Raw genomic sequence first — 27,823 nt, forward strand, 5'->3', positions numbered from 1 at the left:
TCATCGGAATCCAAAAGAGCTGCTCGGGGTATAGATTTGCAATATGACCTTTCAGATTTAGAATGGAGCCAGATGTGTGTTCAAGCCCAGAATTTATCAATTAATACTAGATTTAAACTGATCTAATACAGCTGCGTACTTGTCACACCTGAAAAATTAAATAAATTTAACCCAAACATCCCAGATGTGTGTTTTAAATGCCAAAAACATAAGGGAACATTCTTTCATTGTATCTGGGAATGTGAGGTGATCAAGACATTCTGGCAAAAAGTGATAACACTAGTTTACGCAATTATTTCAAAACCAATTCAATACCCCTGAAATATGTGCTTTGGGTTTATTTCCTGTAAGTTTATCATTACCAGGTTATCGCACTAAAATGATAGACATTTGTTTAGTTATTGCAAGACGTTTGATAGCGTTCTACTGGAAGAACACAGAAGGTCCATCCATTGACCATTGGTTGAAAGATTTGGCACATTATATTGTATTGGAAAGACTAACCTACAGCAAGCTAAAGGACCACCATAAAATTTGGGATTTGTTTATACAGTTTCTGTAAAATAGCAACAAATACCACTCACTCTACTGATTGATATATGCACTTTTGTATGTGAAAATATGTGTCTATCTTAGCCTTTGTATAACAATTTCTTTACCTGTATAATTGAATTTTTGGATGCTTTTGGGGGTGGGGGTAGGGAGATAAGATATAAAAATTAATTTTTTTATGAATATTTTCATGTTATCTTCAATGTCTTTATTACAATAAAAATATGTTTAAAAAAAGAATGTTGCAAACCATGTTCTTTTGCAAGTAGTTACAATGTTTCAGCTCGTCTCTTGTGAATCTTGGCCATAAACTAGCCTTAAAACAAGAACACCTTGACACCCTTTCAAAAAAAATTGCTTCCAGCGTCTCCTGATGCTTTCTGAATATCCACTGGGGGAAGATACCACCACCATTGAGAAATACTGTTCTAGTCAGTTTTAAAATGTGACCGCACATCCCTACTATTGCCATATTTGGTACATCAGTAGGCCAGAATGTTAAAGTGTCAGTACCTTGGTTGTTGATGCGGATGTTCATGGGGATCTGTGCCGTCATGGCCAGCAGGTTGTGCTGAAGGGCTCTCTGCAGTAGCCGCTGGTGGTCCTCCAGTGGTAGTGCAATCTTCTTCTCCGGGGGCTCGCCGGACTCCAGCTTGTCCCGCAGCTGCTCCAGCGCAGCTACCTGTGCGATAGCCTGGGCCTGGGCCGCAGCTACCGAATGAGTGGCCAGAGACACTGGCAGACGGGCCTGAACTCCGTCATCCTCTACAACAGAGAACGACAAAACACAGCTGAAATTAAGCAAATCATAAGTCACTAAAGAGATTTACTTGCAATTTGTAATCTGTTACTGTTACAAATTGCACAATTCATAATGTAATCTATTAGATTACTCCTTTTAGTTAATGTATTCTGTAATCTATTAAAAAAAAAGAAAGAAAATAACATTACATTCTTTGTACGCCAACAATAAGAAATGCATTAAACTTTACATTACACAAGGGTTTCCCAAACGAAAGAACTGCTTAGGGTTCACGAGTTGATGAAAAGCTAAATATTAATTAAATAATAAAAAAATCATTTTTTGGGGGAAAAGAAAAAATCTAAATAAAACACACACAAAAAAAAAATACAGAAATATTTTATTTTATTTGCCAATGTGACCAATATCTGACATCAGAGAACTGTGAACATGCAAGCGAGTTACTGAAATGTGAACTTAAAATCTCAAGGGTCTTTAGGTAAATAATTCATACCCAAAGCTGACAAAAAAAATAAACATGAAAAGTGCTTAATAACTTGCATAATTATTTGTCTCAAACTTGGTCTAATTGGTGCTTTTGTCCCCAAATTCATAAGCACGGATCACAAATTTACATTGCATATATCTAAATCGTATGACACAAAGTGGAAAAAAGATACATTTTAAAGAGGAAAGAATTAGGAGCTGCTATTATTTGAACAAGATTTAATCATGTAAACCATTAAAAAAGTAACTAATTTTAAAATGTAATGTAATCTAATTACAAGTACTTTATTTTTGGAATATGATTATGTAATCTGGATCACATGTAATCAGTTACTACCCATCACTATGTAACCATGAGCGACTGCATTAAGGTTTTACCTTTCTTAATTTTCTGTAAGGATGAGACCGAGGCTCCGTTGCTGGGCAGGGCGATGCCCATGGGTGGCATGGAGAGTTTGGGAGAGGAGAGCATTGTGGGTGTCCCGTTGGGCGAGTAGGTGAAGAGCGAGCTGCCAAAGCTCTGTCTGCGTCCCTCTCGCCGGTTACTGTCGATGGCCGCCTGCAGCTCGTTGGGGTTGCTGAGACACCTCTTCTCACATTCGTAAGGATACAGATACTTCATATATCTGCAGAGAGAGTGCAAAATTAAACTTAAACATCTGTCCATCGAGCGCAAGAGCTATACTGCTTCAGGTAAAGAAAGATGTTTTGATGCAAAAAAAACTTTGCAAACTAAACTAGTTTTGAGAAATGTAATAGAAAAATCTGAAACTGCATTTCATGCGCTTGACCTGTGATCGGTATAATGTGCAAGGGCTCATGTACAGTTTACTGCCGTTTATGCCAGTGACTAAACCATCAACTGTTGGTCGTGCAAAAACCACTGGTTATTTATATCGCGATTATTTTATATACAGCGATCAAATCACTGGAGCAGTCAATTCATGCAAAACGCAAATTGATTTCTTCATTTCCACCAAAACTCCCATTGTCATCATTCACAACTGACATTGCTCAACATGTCTCTCATGTTTTCACGGTGTTAATTATGATTAACGTATATAGGATAAGATAAAGTACATAGGATTGCACGATTTTGGGAAAAAATTTAATTGCGATTTTTCTGGGTATAATTGTGATTTGTGATGAAATGCGATTTTAAAAAAAAAAAATTAAAAAAAAATAAAAATGGGGGAAAAAAAATGCATAAAGAACAAGTTTGTTTTGCTTGTTTGTAGGGCTGCACAATTTGGACCAAAATGTTGTGCTTACAGTGAGGAAAATAAGTATTTGAACACCCTGCTATTTTGCAAGTTCTCCCACTTAGAAATCATGGAGGGTCTGAAATTGTCATCGAGGTGCATGTCCACTGTGAGAGACATAATCAAAAAAAAATCCAGAAATCACAATGTATGATTTTTAACTATTTATTTGTATGATACAGCTGCAAATAAGTATTTGAACACCTGAGAAAATCAATGTTAATATTTGGTACAGTAGCCTTTGTTTGCAATTACAGAGGTCAAACGTTTCCTGTAGTTTTTCACCAGGTTTGCACACACTGCAGGAGGGATTTTGGCCCACCTCCACACAGATCTTCTCTAGATCAGTCAGGTTTCTGGCCTGTCGCTGAGAAACACGGAGTTTGAGCTCCTCCAAAGATTCTCTATTGGGTTTAGGTCTGAGACTGGCTAGGCCACGCCAGAACCTTGATATGCTTCTTACAGAGCCACTCCTTGGTTATCCTGGCTGTGTGCTTCGGTCATTGTCATGTTGGAAGACCCAGCCTCGACCCATCTTCAATGCTCTAACTGAGGGAAGGAGGTTGTTCCCCAAAATCTCACAATACATGGCCCGGTCATCCTCTCCTTAATACAGTGCAGTCGCCTGTCCCATGTGCAGAAAAACACCCCAAAGATGATGCTACCACCCCATGCTTCACAGTAGGGATGGTGTTCTTGGATGGTACTCATCATTCTTCTTCCTCCAAACACGTTTAGTGGAATTATGACCAAAAGTTCTATTTTGGTCTCATCTGACCACATGACTTTCTCCCATGACTCCTCTGGATCATCCAAATGGTCATTGGCAAACTTAAGTCGGCCTGGACATGTGCTGGTTTAAGCAGGGGAACCTTCCGTGCCATGCATGATTTCAAACCATGACGCCTTAGTGTATTACCAACAGTAACCTTGGAAACGGTGGTCCCAGCTCTTTTCAGGTCATTGACCAGCTCCTCCTGTAGTTCTGGGCTGATTTCTCACCTTTCTTAGGATCATTGAGACCCCACGAGGTGAGATCTTGCATGGAGCCCCAGTCCGAGGGAGATTGACAGTCATGTTTAGCTTCTTCCATTTTCTAATGATTGCTCCAACAGTGGACCTTTTTCACTAAGCTGCTTAGCAATTTCCCGTAGCCCTTTCCAGCCTTGTGGAGGTGTACAATTTTGTCTCTAGTGTCTTTGGACAGCTCTTTGGTCTTGGCCATGTTAGTAGTTGGATTCTTACTGATTGTATGGGTGGACAGGTGTCTTTATGCAGCTAACGACCTCAAACAGGTGCATCTAATTTAGGATAATAAATGGAGTGGAGGTGGACATTTTAAAGGCAGACTAACAGGTCTTTGAGGGTCAGAATTCTAGCTGATAGACAGGTGTTCAAATACTTATTTGCAGCTGTATCATACAAATAAATAGTTAAAAATCATACATTGTGATTTCTGGATTTTTTTTAGATTATGTCTCTCACAGTGGACATGCACCTACGATGACAATTTCAGACCCTCCATGATTTCTAAGTGGGAGAACTTGCAAAATAGCAGGGTGTTCAAATACTTATTTTCCTCACTGTATATATTATTATGACTAATGATTATTCTTATTGTTAAATAAAAATATTACAATAAATATTGATATTGTAATTACACTCATTATTAAAAATAAAAAGTATTTAAGAATTAATATAACTATTATAATTAGAAAATAATAGCAATAATGATTTTATTTTACAAAAAAAAATATTATTTTACAAAAAAGGTTAGCCTATAATACATCATAAGGTTTTATTATAAAATATTATACTATTATGATACAAATCTGTGACAGTAATTTCTTAATTTTTGTCAGAAGGGATGCAAAATCAAAAATAGAGTCCTTGCCTTTCATATGAAATATGAGCCTTTTATGCATTCACTGTGAACTAAAAATGTGCATCACAGAAGTAATAGAACTTAGTTATGACGCTCCAGGAAATCCAACTATCGCTGTAGATGAATAAAAAGAAGATAGACACCCTTCTACTGATTAAACATGAAAACAATAAACCTACACCTGCGGAGAAGCTCTAAATCTAATGCTATGATCAACATTTCACAGTTAATCTTGGCAGCTGGCCGTAAAAACGCAGTGAAACTTTTTTAATTCAGAGTAGAAAATAACCATTTATATCAAATTTATGACCGTTTTGTTAAAAAAAAAAAACTTTAGGAAACACTATAAAATAAGTTCAAAATGAAATTTTACAATCCCTTTAATTTCTGTAGAATACAGTAAAGATCATTTCTCCTGTGAAGGTGTCTTTGAGTACGTACTGTGTTCTGAGAGTGAAGGCAGCGCTGGTGATGGAGGTCGGCAAGTTCAGGCCCTTCGTGATCTCCCTCCACAACTTTTTATTTATGACCTCCACCAGCCCCCCTTTCTCTGTCACCAGCTGGTACAGCATGTAGAGGTCCAGCACCTGCTTGGCCATGATAGGAATCCTGTTCACTGGCGTCCCTGCACAAAAACAAACAGCTGTGTTGAGCGCCGGAGCAGTTTGAATGTATCCGCTACAAATCAAAGACGCTCCTTTTTAATTACATATATTAAACTATACCTAATAATTTTCTATACCAAAATAATTTTTTGGGACCTGTGATATTTTTTCAGGATTCTTTGATAAATAAAAATATTACAATAAATATTGATATTGTAATTACACTCATTATTAAAAATAAAAAGTATTTAAGAATTAATATAACTATTATAATTAGAAAATAATAGCAATAATGATTTTATTTTACAAAAAAATATTATTTTACAAAAAGGTTAGCCTATAATACATCATAAGGTTTTATTATAAAATATTATACTATTATGATACAAATCTGTGACAGTAATTTCTTAATTTTTGTCAGAAGGGATGCAAAATCAAAAATAGAGTCCTTGCCTTTCATATGAAATATGAGCCTTTTATGCATTCACTGTGAACTAAAAATGTGCATCACAGAAGTAATAGAACTTAGTTATGACGCCCAGGAAATCCAACTATCGCTGTAGATGAATAAAAGAAGATAGACACCCTTCTACTGATTAAACATGAAAACAATAAACCTACACCTGCGGAGAAGCTCTAAATCTAATGCTATGATCAACATTTCACAGTTAATCTTGGCAGCTGGCCGTAAAAACGCAGTGAAACTTTTAATTCAGAGTAGAAAATAACCATTTATATCAAATTTATGACCGTTTTGTTAAAAAAAAAAAACATTAAAAATCCTACTGATCCCAAACTTTTGAACGGCGCTGTATATGTATACATATTCATACAAAATAAAATTATTATTAGGTATAGTTTAAAAAAAAAAAAAACATTAAAAATCCTACTGATCCCAAACTTTTGAACAGCATGCATCACACACACATACATTATATGACTGTATAGGGCTGTCAGTTAGTTAGTTAGCTGTTGTGAAAAATAACGCGGCGCAAATAAAGCTAATTCTGATTAAAATACTTTAACGCATTTAACACACCCGCCCCGACCTGTACGTCATCTTATATTTATATCACATGATAAGTGATATCAAACGAGCAGTGAGAGCAATAATCACTTATTTTGTCCTGAACAGCACGAGTGTAAATGTGATTGTAAAAAACAGTTCAATAAATAAGAAGTTAATACTGTTATATTTTAAACACAATATTGTCTGTTTTTGCTCAACTTTGCCAATGCAAATATTCCCTATAAAGTCAAAGCAGAATTGTTGTGCGTCTCCAAGCAATACAATGGTGTTTAGTTTCTGAATTAATTGAATGAATGTGTATTTTTTTTTTTTTTTTAATGATTAATTCCAGAGTTTTCTTCACGCAGCATTGCCGTGCACATGCATTCAACAATAAAATAATAATAAATGTAATTTATTATTGTATATAATGTGTGTGTGGTTATTTATAGCACAATATTTTATATATATAAAATTTCAGATTTGCTTTTCTCTTAGCAACAGATTGTGCTATAAATAACCATAGCTAATAAAATTTCTCTCCCAGATCATTAATTTATTCATCAGGAGAAGGTTTAACAGGTGTTGGAGGCCATTTTCCACAGCCAGCGCAGCAGGTTTAACAGGAACGCATGCTTCAGTCTCAAGGCCGGATCATGACATGGACATGTGTTCGCACTCCCACGTTTAACACACACATGTGATTGTGGGAGCCACAGCCCTGCTTCAGCATGATATGAAGAGAGAAAACTGCAGCGCTCCGATATAAATACACATAAACATCACCGTGGAGATGTGAAAGATGATCTGGGTGTTGATGTGAGCGCATTGGGGCAGAGTTTGGAAAGGTCAGGGTCACAAAGGTCGTTATAAGCGGACATATCTTGATCCGTAAAAAGTGATTTCTTTATAAATACCTCTCTTCTGCATAAAGCTGAACAGATCGTCCAGGAACTCCTTCCTCTTCGGGTCGCTGTCTAGTTCATAGAGCTGCATGTGAAAAACACAAACAGACAAAAAAGGTTAAAAAGAGCAGTGCACAAAACTGCATTTTCATCACTCTTGACGTCCTGATCAGGAACTGCATTATACGTATCGGCAATAAGATATAAGAGGCTATGCTATATTGTGAAAAAGTCATGGCTAAACAGAACTGTGCTTAAAACATATTCATTAGCATTGAGTTCATTATTGCTAAGAGTCACTACACAATAAGTTAATAAATACCTAACTAAAATTACACGCATAAAAACAATATTTAACAAGAAAAATAATAATAATATATATATATATATATATATATATATATATATATATATATATATATATATATATATATATATATATATATATATAGTTATTTACATTTTTACATATGAATAGTGCTATATAAATAAATCTTGTAATTATTTATTATTATTATTTTCAAAAATAATGCCCATAAAATGCAGGCCAGTAAGTGAGGCCACAAGTGATAACAATATACAGCACACTACTTTGGAACAGTTATCACATAATGCAAAAGCATGCAATATGCAGCCCCTAATGTTCCTGAAGACCAGAGTTTTATGATGATTCATAAATTATCATATTAAAAAATGTAATGTAAAATTTGGATCTTTAGTTCTAACAAACGTGTGAAAGGCTGAAGGATCTTAATAATGACAGAAGCCTCGTGCCAAAAAGGTCACACACAGCCAGAAAAACAGTGCTGGTAGCTGAGCAACAGGTTAAATTGCTCCTCCTTTCTCTTTCCTTCCTGCTTTCTTCCAGTGTTCCTGATCTCTCATTAGCAGCAGAGAGCTCTTACTCAGGGGGAGGGTCTGAGGGAGAGTAAAGGTAACGCTGGGGGCCAGCGGAGGGTTAATTACAGGATGTATGTGTTTTAGAGGAGTGCCACACTGTAACTCTCTCAAATGACCTGCCTCTTCTCTATTTTCTGTAGAGTCCTCAGCCCTCACCCTTATTTCTTTTTATCCATAATATTACCATCAGTATCCCTTTTACCAGCTTTCAAAACAAAACCAAAAATTTTGTTTTGGTTGAAAATCTTAATTCCCGACCATAATTTTATTTTTATTGCATTTCATCTGAATTATTGCTTTTTCACATAAGCAAAAATCATGAGCATTACAGATTTAGTCACAGCAAACAGTGCAGACGATCACATGAACGGAAACAGACTGGATGTATTGCACTTTCATTTGAGCAGATTATTTAAATCGAGATCACTAAACCCCAACTTCCATGTTTGCTGGTGTTTTTAGCTCATGAGCACTTTTTTCCATAATGTACAGAGCAGGTGTGCGCATGGTTGCCAGGTTGGGACGATTAAGTAAACCACTGGGCAGAATATGTATCGATTTATGAAAAAAGCTCAGGTTGGGGATTTTAGCTACTCAAATCCGGCAACCGCAAAAGGTTGTTGTGGCTTGTTACCAATGCAAGATAACGCAAATGGCAATTAAAAATTAAATGTTTTCAGGATAAATAACCAGTGGGTAAATATTGCAAGTGATTATGCTTACTTAACTGAGAGAGGCAGAAATCGTGATCATAATTAAAATAGGATTCATTGTGTGGTCCTTAGTCAAGCATGCATATTATGTATATATATATATGTGTGTGTGTGTATGTTATAAATCAGGTAAAGAGGGACCAATCATTAAGAATCCAACTCTCATTCTGAGATCTCCCGCTAAACGGCCTTTAGATTTCAACAATGGATAAAGCTATAGATCCTTTTACCCCAAATTCTGCTGATACACCCTAAGCCCCCTCCCTCATACTTTAGAAACACATCTGTTTATCTGTTTAAAGCGGGTGGAGGCAGAGCCGTCTGACATTACCTCAAAAGCAGGGTGGAGAAATGTGCCAGTAAAGAGTCGGTTGGATGTGAATGTTTTACTTCAAATGATTTTAAGCCATAAATGTGGCGTCAAAAAATTTGGTGGTAAATTGCTGGTAAATTTAGTAAGAAGTACTGACTGACATCACAGCAAAACAAAAATAAACATAAACAACCGATACGTTGATGAGTTTCCCAAGAAATGGGCACAGAAATAATTACACACACATGTAACGTATATCTAGCAATCATGTTACTAGAGGGGCTGCAGGATAATAAATCCCATTTTTAATCATGATTGTGATTTCTGCTTTTCTCATTTTATTTAGCATAATTGTCTGCGAATGATTATTTATCCTAGAGATACTTTATTTTAATTTTCCATTTGAATGATATTGCATTGGTAACAAGCCTTCATGGTTGGGGTTGCCAGATGTCAAGAAGTAAAATCCCACAATCAGAGCTTTTTCATAAATTGATACATTTTCTGTCTATAGGCTTACGAAATCTTCACAACCTGGCAACCATGTGCACTCTCTTTGCATTACAGAAAAAGCGCTGATGAGTTGAAAATACAGACAAACATGAAAGTTGGAGCAATCGCTATTGAGATCTTCTGCTCAAATAAATGTGTAATATAGTCAGTGTTTTCTTTATGCACTGTTATGTGATGTTTGCTATGAGCAAACATGAGAGTTTATGTTTTCTTGATTTGTGGTTACGGGAAAGTACAATAACTCTGATGAAATGTTCTGAGCAAAATAATCATGATTAACAGTTTAACCATCATCATGCAGCCCAAGTTACAAGTAACAAAATAAAGGTGTGTAATGCTTTTGTGGGTCAGTTTTACATCTCAAAAGGTTTTCAGAAGTGAGCGAGTGAATAAATGCTGAATTGGATACCTTGGTTCGACACTGAGAAGGTCTGACATTGTTTCGATGACATGTGAGCGGTTGGCCTCAAAACAACGCAGCAACATTTCACACCTGCCAATCACCTCAAGAGGCAAGCGAAACGACAATACGGGGGAAGGGCCGGAAATGAGCGAGGCCCAAATGGGGGAAGGGTAACTATGAAAGCACATAAGAACAGTATCGATCTCACAGAGGCGCCTGTTCTCAGACGCCTTGATCTGACTTCATTTGAATGGTGGGGTTGCATTGAGGGCAAAGGAGAATGTGGTTTCTGTATTACTGAGAGAAACTACAGGGTCACAATGTCCCTAGCTAAAGAGCGCCTCACCAGAAACACCTGCAGGGAATGAGAAATTGATTTCAGAAACCCGAAACTAGGCTAAATTATTCAAATTATTTATTAATTTAACCAGTACTGAAATCTGTGTGGGCTGCGAGTCAGTCCAAAGTTTCGAATACACTGAATAGATAGTATGAAAAACCCAGCATGATAATGGTTAAACTGTTAATCACAGTTATTTTGTGCTCTCTCTCTCTCTCTCTCTCTATATATATATATATATATATATTATATATTATATATTATATATATGCAACCATGAAAGCATATGGAGGCTCGTTACCAATGCAAGACAACGCAAATGCCAAAATAAAATATTTTTCAGGATAAATAATCAGAAGACAAATTTTGCAGATGAATATGCTTAATAAATCAAGAGGAGTGATCACAATTAAAATATGATTTTTTTTTTTTTCCTATTAAAAAAAAACATTTAGTGGTGTTTGTTAAGAAAAGCATCACTATCGACTTGTGATTTTTGCCAATAAAATTGCCAATTAAATTTTTGACAATCAAATGAGTGAAAAATCTAGATTTAGGAGATTAAAAATGTAACAAAATAACTGGATCTATGGTTTTAACGCAAGGCAGTATTTCTGACAACGTGTGAAAGATCTTAATGATAACAGAAACCACATTTACAAACCATAATCTAAATTGTTTAATACACCACAACAAAGTAATTTATTGGACCCATGAGTCATGATTTAAGCAGTCTCGTGTCTAAAGTCACAGAAACGGCAAAAAAATTGCACAAAGCACAACACAGATGACACAATTAACTTTAAATTTGAGATACTTGCTCTGACAGAAATAAAGAGAGCAAAAAGGGAGGAACAATCATCAGCTCGGGAGCAGGTTGCATTTGGTATTGTAACAGCTCCAGTCATACACATTTTTGCACGCTGAACCCTGCTCACTTCCTGTCAGGGTTATATAACCAAACCTAAAACCACAAAATACCATTAAAATAAATTTACAATAAAACTTATTTTATTTCAAGTAGTTTCCAAGGTTGCACTTCTCATTTTCCTTTGACTTGATGCACTAATAACTATATTGACATATTTAAAAACAACAAAAATGTCAAAAACACAATAAGATTACTAAAACTAACATGAAAGTCATGTTAAAACTAACGTGTTCAAACATTTGACTTCTGATCACAGATTTGTGCACCAACGCTCTCCTGGGGTCTCATTCAGAAACGGCACGTGTGCAAACATTAGTGTGTAAAACCTGCGTGGGCGAATGGTTTCACACAGAAAACATGATTCATAAATAAATGTACACATTTTTCTAAATTTGGAACCAACTCAAATCACACGTGCTTAAAAAAAAAAAAAAGCCCAACTCTTGGTTGAATTAGAAAAAAAAAAGAAAGTACATTAAAGGGAAGAAAACTCCTTAAATTCCATACTTTAGGGTACATTTCAAGTTCATTGATGATAATTATATTTTTTCCTAACAATTTTCTTCTGAAATATCATTTTATCTATTAGAATACATACTGTAACCTCACATATTTTGTGCACCGTTTTTCAGTTTGCTAGAAATTGCAAAAATTGTAATTTAAGGGACATAAAGGCAAAGTCTGCTTTTTGAATTGGTGAATTCAAAATAATGAATAAAACTGGTAAAGTCTAGATTTTCTGCACTAAATTTATTTACAGATTCCAAATACCTGGACTGATTTTAAAATGTAATTTTCTTTCAAATGTAAAAAAAAATAATTTTACTCGTCAACTACATAATTAATTTGACCCTTCTGACAAAAAAAAAAAAAAAAAAAAAAAGTAGTTTATCACAAAATCACGGGACCAACATCATGTGATGCTTTTCAAAACTAAATATTTGGTTGACCAGATAAGGCCTGGTGAAGATGTCAACTACGTTACCTGTCAACCCACACAGTTTGTGCATAACATATAGTTGACAAACTCACCACCAAAGAAAACATGTTTTTCTTTCTAATATCAAAATGGTGTTACACAATAGATACTATGAAAATGATTAAACTTGGCAACATGCAAATAAGCTACGCTGATAACATAGATAAACTGAAACCAATAGTTTTTTTTCCTTTTATACACCTTTTTCCTGATGTCAAATGTACCCTAAATTATAGAATGACTCTTAAGAGAGAAGTGTGATGCAATGGAAAAGTGCTAGCCTAAGCTTTTCGTCCATCTTTGTTTACATTCCGATGTCTAGAAGCCCGAGCCTGACATCAGCTCTGAACCAGCAGCAATGCCTGGACAACATCCAGCTATGAACTACTCCCCATAACAGCAATTCCTGTCTGCAAGTGCTCGTTTTCCTGCTTGGACATGAGCGAGTCGTCGGAGCAATTAAAGCTGTTAGAATGGCAGAATGCCTATGGGACATGTCAGTCTGAAACAAAATAGGAATACATGACATGATGTCTACATTAACAAGACCATTCATTCACCGTGTTTATTCTGAGAGAGGAATAATTAAACGGTTGACTGATAATAGGTCAGTGGTGACATCAAATTCGTGAATTAGGCAAATCAGGCACTGATAGGTTTAAACATCACGAGCTGTGAGAGCTTCATTTGTTTATACAAACCTGGAATTCGCAGGGATGCACGATAAATCACATTTTAATCATTACCTGCTTCTCTTGATTTATTAAGTATAACTGTTTGCCATATTTGCCTGCTGGTTATTTATCCTGAAAACGTTTCGTTTTAATTTGGCATGTCGGTTGCCAGACGTCCAGAGTTAAAATCCCCTAATCAGAGCTTTTCATAAATCTGTCCAGTAGTTTACTTAATCTTCCCAACCTGGCAACCATAAGCACACATGCTCTCTGTATTAACATGTAAATTGAAGTTTAACGATCTCTACGGAGATATTCTGCTAAAATAAAAGTGTAATACAGCCAGTCTGTTTTCGTTCACGTGATCGTTTGCACTTTTTGCTGCAAACAATGTGAGTTGATACTCCCTTGATTATTGATTCTAGATAGTTAGATCATTCTAATGAAACGTTAAAAAAACTAAAATGGCAGTAAGTGATTATATTTTATTTTATTTTTTGAGCAAAATAATCAATATTAACAGTTGCAACAGTGCAACAATAGTGAATGTAATTAGCAACTGGTCAAGCGATGATATGGAACATAATTAGCAGGAGTTAAAGAATAATAATAATAATAATAATAATAATAATAATAAGTAATTAGCAAGAGTGCATGTAAATTCTAAAAATAAAAAGAGTGAAATCTTCAAAGCTAGTGGGATATATTGAGGAAACGATGAATCAAAATTGCAACTAAAACACAAAAATATATAAGAGCCCAAGCTTCACTTCAGCTCGGAGCATTTAAATGGTTCTCCCCCCTCAATTTGCAGTGAGCAAATCAATGTTTAATGTTAAAACCACTAAATGGCAACTGACCTATAGAAGGTGTGATGAATTTTTAAAGAGCTCTTTTCTTTACTGTCCATCTGGACTCCATTTGCCCTGCTGTTCATGTTTACAGCGGACATCAAAGGAAACTTCTCTTTTTCTCAGGAAGTTTGTGTCAGAGGAAGAAGTGCAACATTTTATAGAGCTGCAAAATGAGAAATATTCTCTCTTCACACCTGATGTCATGATAGTCTCTTATATAATAATAATAATAATAATAATAATAATAATAATAATAATAATAATACGCCAGTTGGTTTATGACGAAATGAAAGCTGCATGGGAAGGCTAGTCCCACCTTAAACCACAGAGCAACGAAATTTACCAGATGCAGTAGTATTATGAATGCATTTTGATGCAAAAACACTTAAGGTTGTGCATTACGGTGGTTTTACAGTTAAACTGCAGGTTTCACCTAAAAGTGAATTAATGAATCATCATTTACTCACCTTTATGTCATTCCAAACCTGTATGACTTACCTCTGTTGAAAGATATTTATCATATCTGGTCATAACAAATGTTTAATAGAAGAAAGAAGGTCATACAGGTTTGGAACAACATGAGGTGACAATAAATACTCTTTAAATGAAAATTACTGTTTTTACTAAAAAAAAAATAATAAATTGCACAAAACCTTACAGAACTTCTTTAGTATGTCTGGTATGCAGTTACACATCATGTGAAGCACACATCTGAAATTCAGTTAATGCATCTACTTAACTAGAATAACACAATTATGCACAACAGAGTGCTTGCACTAAAATGTAAATATGTAGAAGTAATGTGTCTTTATGTTTGGTTTTACTCTCTTTGCTCTTTATCACCCTGCAGCGCTAAAATTGATGTAGTAAGTGACAATGATGAAATCAGAGTCACTCCCCTTGAAATCCGATCAACTGTAGACTGCTTAAGGTTACCGCGCACTGTAGCAACTTGCCACTTTAATATATTGCGCACGGTGACAGGCATTCAAATGAATAACGGCTCCAAATAAATGTGTCATCCACTCAGAAGCTAGCTTTGGAACTGCTTCTTTTATATTAAATAAATAATACAGCTTTAAATTTATTCGTGTAGGTGTCCTGTTTAATTTTACATATTCATTTAATCATTTACCAGACACTTTTATCCAAAGAGACTTAAGAGTCCCAGTTAGTCTAAAGCAGTTTTTATTATAATAAATAAAAAGATTAAAAAGTAGATAGAATAGAGAGAGCTAGTGTTAGAGGGTCAAGTTATTGTTATTATTTATAATAATAAAAAGAAAACAATTAGATAGAATAGAAAAAGAATAGACATTGCAAGTGTTAGAGGGTCAAGATTTTTTATAATAAATAAAAAGAAAACAAGTAGATAGAATAGAAATAGAGTAGAGTGCACTTTTTATTTTTATATTTATGTAATTATTAATATTATGTGCAATTTTATTTTTATATTTTAATAATAATAATGTTTGTTTCATATTATATTAATATATATATATATATATATATATATATATATATATGCACACATATATATACACATACACAGACATATGTATAAAATATATACACATACATACACACACAACACATTAATGTACAGAAAGAAAAACAAAATTTAAAGCTGTATTAAACTAATACTTTTTTGATAGATAGATACACACAAAGAGCATTACAAGTTACATGTAGTTCAAGTACAAATGGCTGAATTCCGTAAAGCCTACAAAAGATTTTTAAGTAGTGTTTGTCACTGTTAGTTCTGTTATCAGGAAGAGGAAGTTGCACAAAACCACCCAGACAGTGGGTACATATAGATACAACATATATGAGGTCCATAAAATTCTGCACAGAGACTGATTTAGTTAAACAGAAATGTCTCTTGGAGTTGTTGATGAAACAGTGACCACCTGCCAGCACTGAAAGGACAATTTGCATACGGACAAAATCTGCTGCAACAGATGTTTCTTACAAGAGGATGAGTTTAACAACACAATAAAAAAAAAAAAAAAAAAAAAAAACGCAAATCAGAACAATTCCAACGAATTAAAACCACAAACTTGGCCAGCAGCAGACAATACACTGTGAATGATTACGATATGTCATTTTTGATACCACTGAATAAATCTGTTTCTTTATTCAATTCACTTTATGGCAGGCGCAGATAGTTGTGTTAGAGGTTTTGGCAGCATGCCTTAAAACACGATTAATTAATATCTGTATCAAGCATAATCAGAGACACAGTGGCTTTGCATTTTTTTGGCCGTCTCCCAGCTGTTTCAGGAAAGAGAGCAGCTGTCAGCCTTTCACATGCTCTGCGTAACGCCGGAGGACAGGCTGACTGCTCGTTTGCAGGGTTTATGAAGGTACACTTTTTAAAAGACTTTAAGTAAAGAAAATTGGAGGAACTCCATACAACTTCCAGCCAATCTTTGTTACTTTTTAATACATTTTACAGAAAGCAGCTTAAGCTCTAAACCACTGTACCTTCTGATCACACTGCAAAAACTAATGACGCTCTTCATCAGTATATTTGTCTTGTTTTCCAGTGCAAATATCTAAAGATTCTTCAATCAAGATGCATTTACTTGAAGCAAAATGACACAAAAAGCATTGTTTTCTGTAAAATTAGTCTGTGTGTGATAAAATAAACAATTATCTGCTAGTGGGCTCAAAATAAAATCTACTTAAGCTTTTTGACATCTATTTAAAACCAGAACGATTTGTGATTTTGTTCAATTTCTCAGAAAACAAGACTTCACTTTGCATCTTAACTAAATGCATCTTGATTTAAGGATTGGAAAACAAACAAAAATACTGGAGGATTTATTTTTTGCGGTGCATGCAACATTTAATGCCACGATTTTATGAATTTGAGCTCAGATTTAAGACTAAGAATTTGCGGAAGGGTGAATTAAGACTTGCAGAAATGAGTCATGGGTTTTATCTGTTAAAAATGTGCCAGAGTTCAGTTTGGAAAGGTTCCAGCTGTGACAGCCGATAAAGACGTTGGCGTTTTTTTTTTTTTTTTTTTGCCAGGGTCCAGATTATCACTTTCCCTCAGGCACATTCCTCACTGCCCCCACCCACCTGCCCAAAATAAACTACGGGCCTTAACCCTTTCCACACATACGGCAGCACAAACTACACCAAACAAACTAGTGTTATAATGCAACAGGCCAAAAAAAAAATGGTCTAAAACCATTAGTGTGCTGTTGCAACTATCCAGTTTCACATTCTCGCAGAATGCAGAACGGAGCAGAGGTGTAAAGTATTCATTATACAACCATTCAAGTACCACCCAATCATTGTGCAACATCTCAACGTACAGACAGTGCTGCACGTCTTGATTGCATAACTGCCCACAATATTCACGTTTTCTGGTAACGACTTGATATGAAGATCAAGCTTGAACTGTATGCTAAAGCCCCGATAGCATTTCTGTCACCCGCTAACCAACAGTTGTAAACACCTGCAAACGCTTCACTCAGCACATCACATGCCCAGTATACGTACGTCACGTGACCTTGCTCTCAAAAGCAGGGGACAAAATGTCCAAATCCAACATGATTATTAAAAGAAGAATAACCTGCTGTGCTCCGTAACCGGAAATCTGGGTCTAAAAATTCCCCAGGAAGGGTACAGACAATCAGAGGACTTCAGGAGCACATGAATCAGTGATTATGGGAAAGCAGTATTATAACGGCATGGAACATATTCACAAGAGCGCTACTGCATGGTGCCTTTCAGTTCCATAAATCAGCCACAAATGATCTTACTGACTAGTGTTGACAAAGTAGTTTTCACTCAGTCAATGAGCTCGCGTCGCGGCTGAACTAACCACTTTTTCCCTACACCCCCTGACGATTTGAACAAATTATGGGAGTAACTTCCGTTTACACTGTAAACAATCAGCAAAAGGTTCCCTCTGTGAACGCAATAGTAAGCATTTTCAAAAACTGGGTACGATGAGGTGACATTATTTTACTCACCCTTCACCAATGCATCATTAAAAGGAAATTTAAAAGTGTAAAAGCATTAACAAATTATTTTCAACATACCAGTATAACCCCGCCTTCTATCCGCAGCAATATTACAGGCAAGTTAAATATCATTATAGTAATGTGTGTCTATATTTCGTAACAATTACATTTTACAGCATCCGTGTGAAAACAAACCTGGAAAGAGACACCAGAATTTGGGGAGAAAAATGAAAAGATTCTTAGTGCATTCCAGGGAATTATTCATGGTATATATATTGTGAATTATATCATGCACTGTATGCTGTCTTTTTTCATTTACTTGCAGCAGAATACAAAGGAAACATGAAAATAATCAGGGAGGAAAATAATGCTGAAAAGAGCTATTCTATAGATATTGTTGTTATATCGCGTCACATTTTTATACGAAACATAACGCTACTCTCCTGATTCTGAAAAAAGAAAGTAAATGAAAATTGACACCCCATTCAGTCCTAATGACGGATGAGGATTATTTGTAGTGCAAATCCCCCGAACCAGAAGTGCCTCCCATAATTTAAAAGTAGGCTTGTTAGGAAAAAGGTGGATCGCTTCATTGACTATAAAGGGAGCATTCTTTGCTCACTTTAACTCATTCATAATTTGAATAGAAGTTTCATTTTTCATGCTGCTATGTACACACTGTTAAGTTTCGAGAATGACGACCGTATTAAAATGCAGGACTGAATCTGAAATTGCGATGTTTGACGCAATAACCACAACAACTGTCAAAATAGATTTGTGCATAAAGTGTAAGTGCAATAGATCTGCCACTTGTTCTGTTACCTTTAATGAATTTCTTTGATATTTAATTACTTTCATTTGATCTTGTTAATGTAATTGAACAATATTTTAAGGCTACAAGCTAATGCTTTAATGTATTATTTACTTATAACTTTTAATAGCATTAATAATTAACTAATTTTAATACATTTACATATAATTAATTTTGGAAATATTAAAATAAAATAAAAAAATAAAATAATATAAAATAAAATAAAATAAAATAAAAGTATATGTAATTTTACTTTTATTTTACCGGTAGAACTGAAATTTTGGTACTGTGACAAAACTACTTGGCATTTTAAAAATAAATAAATAATAATAATAATAATAATAATAATAAAAATAATAAAATAAAATAAAATAAAATAATAAAGCTCTTTGTTTGGCTTTCAGTGTGTTATTGACAGTGCTGTTGTCATGACCGCTGCTCCAGACAAAGACTCCTCAAACAGCAGGGCAACCAAACTCTTCCTGTCTCTAGGAACTAATTTAAAGTGAGTCCTTCAATGTTCAAAGCTCATTTCTAGAAACCAACAAATATGCATGCATGGGATTCTGCATGATCTGGCATTTGGCTTCATGCTCTGAGACAATCTGTAATTACACCTCTAACCTTTCTTTATTTCAGCTCACATTACATCATAACAAGCCACAGCCTGCACTTACAAGCGAAACAACCACAGCTAATATATAGATGTGAGACAGATAATGTGTGTTGGGAATGTCAGTGTTTGATATATGGTTCAGGTTTAACAAATAGCAAGAACACACGTAAATGCATGACGTAATAAAATTACTGTGTCCACAATTTCAGGATCACAGCTGCGATCTTGGAAATAATAATGCATCTAGCTTGCAACTAGTTGTGCACCAACATAATTGAAAACTACAAAATGTGTGCATTTAGATGTAGTGTATTTTTGAGCAGTGCTGGTCAGATGAACTCAATGACTCTTGCTTAGTTCACGAGTTCTGCTTTTATAACCCACTTCACAAAATCTCACCCTCAGCATAAAACACAGCAGCTTCAGCCCCAGATCAACTAGTTATTTCCAAGTTATTTTCTCATGTTCTGCATGCTGTCGTTGCTTGCAAATATTTATTTGAAAGACTGTTTTGCTTCAACAAACTTCTCCAGGCACAATCCCTTCAGAAGATCATCAGACCGTAACGCTGCTATATAAAGTAATACACTGCCACTGCAGATAAATATTTGCATTAGGACCAGTGAAAGCAACAAATTCTATTCTTTACACAACATTTATCCTACACACCTACAACCATCCAGGTGTGCGAGGCGTGTTTATTGGTCTGTATTTTTTTTTTTAGACTAACATCATTGTAGCAGGACCTGTTTTAGGTTAGAATTACCATGTCTGCCAGAACAGTCTGAAGTTAATGCTTGGGGCAAAAAACACCAAAGTCAACAAAAATGCCATTTCAAGATTCAAGATAGGAGGATACAAAGATTCAAAATTCAAGATAAGAGGGCAAAAAAAAAAAAAAAAAAAAACAACCCTACACAGTTTAGCAGGATCTAGATCTACATGAATGAAAAGTGTTGGTGGCATTACATTTACAGGGGATTTTGCTCATGTTGCATCAGATTTCAGTTTGCAGCATTGAGCGTTATAACCAATCACGCACGTATCTGTTGAGCTTGTAAATGCAATGGCCAATCAGAAGCGTTCTGATTCATCACCGTGGAGAATGCTAGAGTTGATCAGTGAGTCACTGATGGAATTCTGAATTTGCATTCGCAATCATTATAAACAACAAATCCAGAAAATATATAAAGTAAGAGTCATTTTGCAATGTAGACAGCTTAAGTGATTATAACAGGAGTTTTTGCAAAACTCTTTAGAACACTTCAGTGTTCTTTGCTGGCTTTCTTTATGTAATTTACTCCCATTTTGTTTTTCATGCTACTGAAATAATCAAGTGTGAATTTCTAATGCATAAAAAGAAACCATAAAAAGAAACCTAATGCATGTAGCCAGAAAAAAAGTACTATTAATTGACTTTTTTAATCATTACAACAACATCAAGAGCAATAATGATTTTGTCATTGCAGCTTCACCCTCTATTGAGTTCCTGTTTTTTTTAATTTGTAAGCTATTTACATAATGCAATTTCTGTGTAAATGCATGTACATGAGCAGCGTGTCAGATGCAACTTCTGTTCCACCTTTGCAGATGGCTTTTGTTGATTTTAAAGAAAAAAATCTATATAAAATTGAGTGTTAACAATCTAAAGTATTGTGATCAATTGAAGTAACTGGTTAAATTTAAAGGGATTGTTCAGCCAGAAATAAAAACATTGTCATCTTTAACACACCCTCATGTTGTTACAAACCAGTTCTGAGTTTCTTTTTTCTGTTAAAAAAAAAAAAAAAAAAAAAAACAGACAGGTAACCAGACAGTTGCTGGTAGCCATTGACTTCCATGCTATCTTTTTTCCCATAAAACTGTTTGGTTACCCACTTCCTTCAAAATATCTTCTTTTGTGTACAACAGAAGACCAAATCAGTTCCAGAAGGCAAATATTGCCCCCTAAGTGTGTAAGTTAATTTCTGACCTGTCTGAACTGCTCCTCATAGGTCCAGTCTGCGTGGTCCTGTCCATGGAGTGGCCCGTGGGATGAATGAGCGGAGTGAGTCAGCGGCCGTGGTTCGCTCTCAGAACCGGGCCGAGCCTTTAGCAGCTGGGAGTGAGGGTGTAAATGGCGGTGGGGTAAGAGGAGGATGCCTCTGCCTGGGGTGACGGCCTCACGGCCCGACGGCAGCCCTTCATCACCTAGATCATCATCATAATCTTCCTCCATCTCACCCTCAAAATCATCTTCATCCCACTTCTGTTTTCTGCACAGAAACACATGAGATAAAACGTTAGAGAGGGACGCTTGTTAATTCAGGCAAATGAAAACATTAATAATGAAACGATGAAATACTGCTATGCGTAAATTTCCATCCAAATACCAAATTGCGAGTTCTGTTAAAATGAGAGAATAAATTTACAGAAAGCCACACAATAAATATATAGCAGCTACACAATAGACTTATTTCTTTTAGTCATCTTTATTGCTTTGTTAAAACGAAGCAAAACTCAGATTTTTGGAATTCACGACTCAAATTTGATTTTTTTTTTTATTTCCCTCAACATTACACATACACTACATGTTAGTAGTACATTAATAAGATTTTTTAAATGTTTTTGAAAGAAGTCTTTTATGCTCCCCAAGGCTGCATTTATTAAGAGTAAAAATACATTAAAACAATTAATTTTTTTTTTTAATTTAAAAGATTTTTTGTTCTATTGTTCTAAATGCTATTTATTCCTGTGGTTTAAAACTGAATTTTTAACAGCCATAACTTGTCATAGTCCTCAGTGTCACATGATCATTCAATATGTTGATTTGATTTGACTATACTATTATTGATGATTGAGTCCCACTAATAAAGACTTATCGATACTTTAAACAGTTTTCGCAGCTTAATATTTTTGTGGAAATCATGATACATTTTTGTTTTCATGATTTTCTGATGAATAGAAAATTAATAGACAGAAAAACAGCATTTGAAATAAATCTTTTGTAACCGTCTTTATTGTTGATCAATTCAATGCATTAATAAAGTATTAATTCATTTTATTTCTTACTGGCCCCAAAATTTTGAATGGTAGTGTATCATGGTGTATCAATATTCAACATTGATAATAATCAGAAATGTTTTGTGAGCAGCAAATCAGCATATTAGAATGATTTCTGGAGGATCATGTGACACTGTGGCTAGACTAATGATGCTGAAAATTCAGCTTTGATCACAGCAATAAATTACATTTTAAAATGTATTACAATTGAAAACATTATTATTAATTATTATCAAATAAATGCAACCTTGGTGAGCATAAGAGACATCCTTCAACAATGTTTAAAAACATTTCTGACGGTGTACTGTATGTAATGAACTAACATTAACACATGTAATTCAGCACAACCAACTCAAGCAGCATCTCATTTGCATATGACGGCTCACTTACATCTGCTCTTCCTCCTCGGACCCCATCATATCTTTGTATTGCTCCTCCCCTTCCTCTTCATCCTCCTCTTCATCCTCGTCGTCTCCTCCGCTGCTGCGCTCAGACATGGGGCTGTCGGCCCTTTGAAGTCCAGCTGCTACCGCGCGCATCGCTGCCAGCGCCGCCATCTGCGCCTGCTCTGTGTCAGAGGTGGAGATTGCTTTTAGCTCCTCCCCTACAGGGGCGGGGCTGTGTGACTGCCCCGCCTGCTCCATCAGCAGTTTGGCTCTCTGCTGTCTGTGCAGGTTCTCCATCACCGCCTGCAGCTTCATTGCCTGGGAAACCGGACACGCTGGGATTCTAGCCCCTTCACTTTTCCCCCACACCACTTTCCGTGAGCTTGATCCGGAAGGCAGGGCTTCAGGAAACAGGAAGTGTTGGTCTTGTACTCAACGGACACCAGCAGACAGCTAAGGGGAAGATGACCCCCACGCACAGGGGCCTACCTGAGAAAGAAAAAATATAAACATTGTTTTTTAAATATTCCAGAATTCAAAGTTTATTATGCACTGAAATTTGAGCAACCAAAAAAAAAAAAAAAAACTTTCGGCCAAAATAGCAATTCTCGGTTTAAGTGAGAAAAAGCCTTTAAGTGCCATTTGAAATTTTCTTCTAAAATGAGGATTTTTATCAGGCTCCTGTGTGTAGGTTCAGTAATTTCACTTTAATAGCAATGAATATGTTCTTTTCATTGCCATTAAAATGAGATAAAGGAGATAAATGGCTTTCCTGTAGCTCAAATAGTAGAGCATGGCGCTAGCAATGCCACGATCATGGGTTCGATTCCCAGGGAAACCAAGAACTGATCAAATGTAAAAACTGTAACTTGAATGCAATGTAATGCATAGATGTAAATGCTAATTTTGGAAGAAAATTTTGGTTGCATCTGAACTCTTCACGATGATTGATATATATATATATAGTCTTCATGATTTAATCACGTTTATAGTTCAATAAATTGGAGTAGAAAAAATCCTGTTATTAAAAAGTTGACAAAAAAAATGTAAGTGCAATTTAAATGTTTGCATAACTCCGTATTGATTATTAAATACATTTGATCAATTAATTGATTATTAAAAAGCATTTATTTTCCATTTCCATCATTTTGGCCCAGAATTTTTAAGGTGCATCACTGATAACAAAATTTATGCATTTGCTCTGGGGGGAAAAAAAATAAAAATAAAAGATTTTTTTTTTTTATTCAATTATTAACCATTTGTACTTTCAAGATAAAAAATAAATAAATAAAAAAATGGCAGAAGGCAGTATATTCCAAGTCTTCTGAAGCCACAAAATAGATTTCCATGAAAAAAAGATTAAAATAGTCTTTATTCTATGCATACAGTACTTTGAAACCCATTAATAAGTTAACGATAGATGAATCTTTTGATTCGGTTCATAAAATTTGCTCTGAATAATTCAAATCGGACTTTCAAGGTTCAATACACACCTCTTCACTAAAACTTGAAAAATACATAAAAACGGCACATTTTTGAGTGATGATGCAAAAATGAATCACTGAATCATAATTCAGAATGAATAGAATAACAGACTGAACACAGTTTGAACTGATTCATGGAAGCCAAACAAACTCACCAACTCTAACGCAGCTTGAATTGAAGTGTAAATCAAAAACAGCGTCTTCACAATTTTAGAAACAAGAAATACACCGCCTATTCCATGATCATTTTAAGCAGTGTGATCTTGTGTTATAAGGAAATGATCCGTTTCCCCTCACATTTGCATTTCATTATTTGTCACCACACCTTAGTCGATTCAGTGCATCTGTAAACCCTTCATCTTCACGACACAGTGTCTACACTTCATGTGATGCTTCGTTGACTATATTGGGAGTTGTCACGTTATGATGCTCAAGGTGCTGGCTGGATGCTAAATTTGATATTTGCCTGAATTACTCCCGTTTACTCCATTTCCTTGTTTATGGTTTCAAAAGTTAAACTCAAATCATCTCTACAATGAGAATGTCCTTCTCCCTAATAACACTTTTGACCATTGTTTCTCAAGACTTCTCAAATCCATCTTTTTTTCCCCTGGTATCTTGTGCATTTGAGGCCCTGTGGCTGTAAAGCAGCATTTAAAACTTTTCAACACTGAGAATATTGTGTTGCAGAGAATGACATTCTCATTGTCATGCAAGATCCTATTCCCCTGCAGAAAACTATACCTCTTTATCAATGTCCAATAAAACGTTATTGTGATATCTTGCTCTGGATGTTAACACAGGAGAAACGGTAAAAGGCTTTTCGGCCACATCACGCAATCATGTTTGAGCTTCCAGATCCAGTAAGGTTTAAGTATTTTTATGAACTACTAAAGCGCTAATATTTCAATGAAGGGTCAAAAATCTTTGAGATTTCATAAAAATATCTTAATTTATTTTACAAAGTTTAAGAAGGTTTGTGGACTGATATGGGGGCAAGTTGATGACAGAATTGCAATTTTTATGTGAATTATCCCTTTAACTAGGCTGCATGATTTTTCACTCAAAAAAAAAAACAAAAAAAAAAAATCACAATGTTTTTTGCACTTTCACATAAGCACAAATCAAGAGAACTTCAACTTGCATGGTCTATGTCCAATCTGCATGGGCAGATTTAGTCGCAGCAAACAGCGCAAATGACTGCGTGAAAGAGAACCGAGAGAATTTGAGCAGAATAACTCCGAGGTCGCTAAACTTCACCTTAAATGTTTGCCAGTGTTTTCAGCTCATCAGCACTTTTTCCACACTACAGAGAAAGTGTGAGTGCATGGTTGCCAGGTTGGGAAGATTAAGACAGAAAATGTACCAATTTAAGAAAAAAAAGTTTTGATTGGAGATTTAAACTCTTGACATCTGGCAACCGCAACCATGAAAGCTTGTGAAGGCTCATAACCAATACAAGATAATGCCAAATTAAAAAGAAACGTTTTTAGGATATATAACCAGTAGACAAATGTCACAGACGATTGCGCTTAATAAACTGAGAGAGGCAGATATCATAACAGCTATTAAAATATGATTTATCATGCAGCCCCTTCTGTAAGTAACCTGAATAGTTGTCTCAAAAATTAAGACAAACCTGTATGAGTTTGTATGAACACAAAAGAAGATATTTTTTAAAGAATGTCAGTTACAGTCAGCCATTGACTTCCACAGTAATTTTCTCCATAATAATGAAGTCAAAATGCATATGTTTGGGTGAATTGTCCTTTTAAAAGTGACCTTAACCAACAGAATGAATGTGTTGAGGATTCAGCGGGAGAGGACGGTATCTTGCATGACACCGGGAGTTTATGGGTTAAACCACAGAGCTGGATGGCGGCGCTGACGATTGTGAAGTCTGAGCAAACACTGTGGAGATAAAGGCAGCACTAAGGGTCTAATTCCACATTGATAACGAGCGTCAAGCTGGCCTACATCCAGATTCACCACAGGGATCTGAAACCCATGCATTTAAACCATACATTCAATATAATATCTATTACTTACTCCTGGCTAACCAGAAACTGATACGTCATGGTGAATGTGCACAAAGAATAGAGATTACTGCTTTTTCTTTTAGGCGTGTGACAGAGTAAAAAGTGCAAATAGTTAAAGACAAACAAGTCAAAAAGGTTCACTCTTTATTATAGTGCATGACTGCACAGACCAACTCAGCCTGTTTTATACGTGCAATGCGAAGTAATGGAAATGAAACCGAGACGTTCTGGCCTGGTGACATTTTTTACTCCAGCATTGAGCTCTCAGGATAATTATAAACGTCAGATCTGTATTTGGACAAGCTACTTTGAAGCTTCTCATAATATCAAGTCAAAATAGATTCCATTTCCAGAAGCATTTAATAAAAACTAATAACTATCAACCATTTTCAGTCTGGTTACATTCTCGGATACCATACTATCCATTTGTGGTGCATAAAAATCAAGTCCCTTTGGATATTTTTCTCTTTACATCACACAGAAATGTCACTTCACAAACATAAAATAGGTTGCCAAGCATTTATTACCACTGAATAACACCAAATCTAGGTTTAATACAGAAACATCCAATGTGATACACAGAAACCAAACTATATTTGGCAATTTCACATCAACAACATTTAAATATTCCTCATGGGGACTGAGAACTAGACACCTGTTAATCAAACTGGTTATGGCAGATCAGTTGTCACGCTACGATACATACCAAGGAAAAGCACACTCAAATCTCTGTGCTTTCTAAATGTCTATAGTGGAATCTTAAAGGGGAATTTTTGTGCATCATTGTAAATTGATTCCCATGGTGTCAGGCTCAATAATGAAGTGGCTACAGGACCACAGAAACTAGTAAAAACTAGCTGAAAATATTTTCTGATTTCTGACCGTCTTCGTTTTTTTATTTTCAGATAATTCTCACTTTTAAAAGGAGGCAAACAAACAAACCGTCTCACCTGGATCAACATATTAGCTCAGCTGAGAACTGATCATGTTGAGATTATGAGAACAAATAATTATAAAGATTTTCTGCAGTGGTTAATCAATAGGGTTTACGTGTTTGATGCTGCAAACACATAAACTGCAGTGTGACCGATATAGTGGCAAAATATGACATAGGCTAATACAGTTTTATTATAAAAACTGAAGTGCGCACATCTATGCTGTAAAAAGTCAACTTCTTTACACAATTTAAAGATGCAAACTCAATTCAATATAAACAGAAATTGACTGTTGACAAATGGAAGACATTGTTTAATTATTTTATTAATCAATTATTATTTAAGGTAAGACGTGACGGGCAAAACACTGTTTTTCTTTTCATCCATTGATCATATTTGAGATTTGGGGCTATTTGGCTTTTCACAAAAGGTTTCAAACT

The 27,823-nt window shown here is 35.3% G+C and overlaps 1 protein-coding gene across 1 annotated transcript in view; it reads right to left on the reverse strand.

Moving 5' to 3' along the window:
- Nucleotides 1–27,823, reverse strand: part of arid3a (AT-rich interactive domain 3A) — a 43,565-nt gene that overhangs the window by 6,213 nt on the left and 9,529 nt on the right. Inside the window, exons 2-7 of the mRNA XM_058791955.1 lie at nucleotides 22,930–23,414; nucleotides 21,470–21,752; nucleotides 7,480–7,552; nucleotides 5,390–5,573; nucleotides 2,180–2,427; nucleotides 1,066–1,317 (exon numbers count right to left, since the gene is read on the reverse strand). Of these exons, the coding sequence (XP_058647938.1) occupies nucleotides 1,066–1,317; nucleotides 2,180–2,427; nucleotides 5,390–5,573; nucleotides 7,480–7,552; nucleotides 21,470–21,752; nucleotides 22,930–23,240 (1,351 nt within the window). The 5' untranslated portion in view covers nucleotides 23,241–23,414. The remainder of the gene's footprint in view (nucleotides 1–1,065; nucleotides 1,318–2,179; nucleotides 2,428–5,389; nucleotides 5,574–7,479; nucleotides 7,553–21,469; nucleotides 21,753–22,929; nucleotides 23,415–27,823) is intronic.

This window comes from Onychostoma macrolepis, chromosome 11 (assembly GCF_012432095.1).
Source record: "Onychostoma macrolepis isolate SWU-2019 chromosome 11, ASM1243209v1, whole genome shotgun sequence".
Lineage (NCBI taxonomy): Eukaryota > Metazoa > Chordata > Actinopteri > Cypriniformes > Cyprinidae > Onychostoma > Onychostoma macrolepis.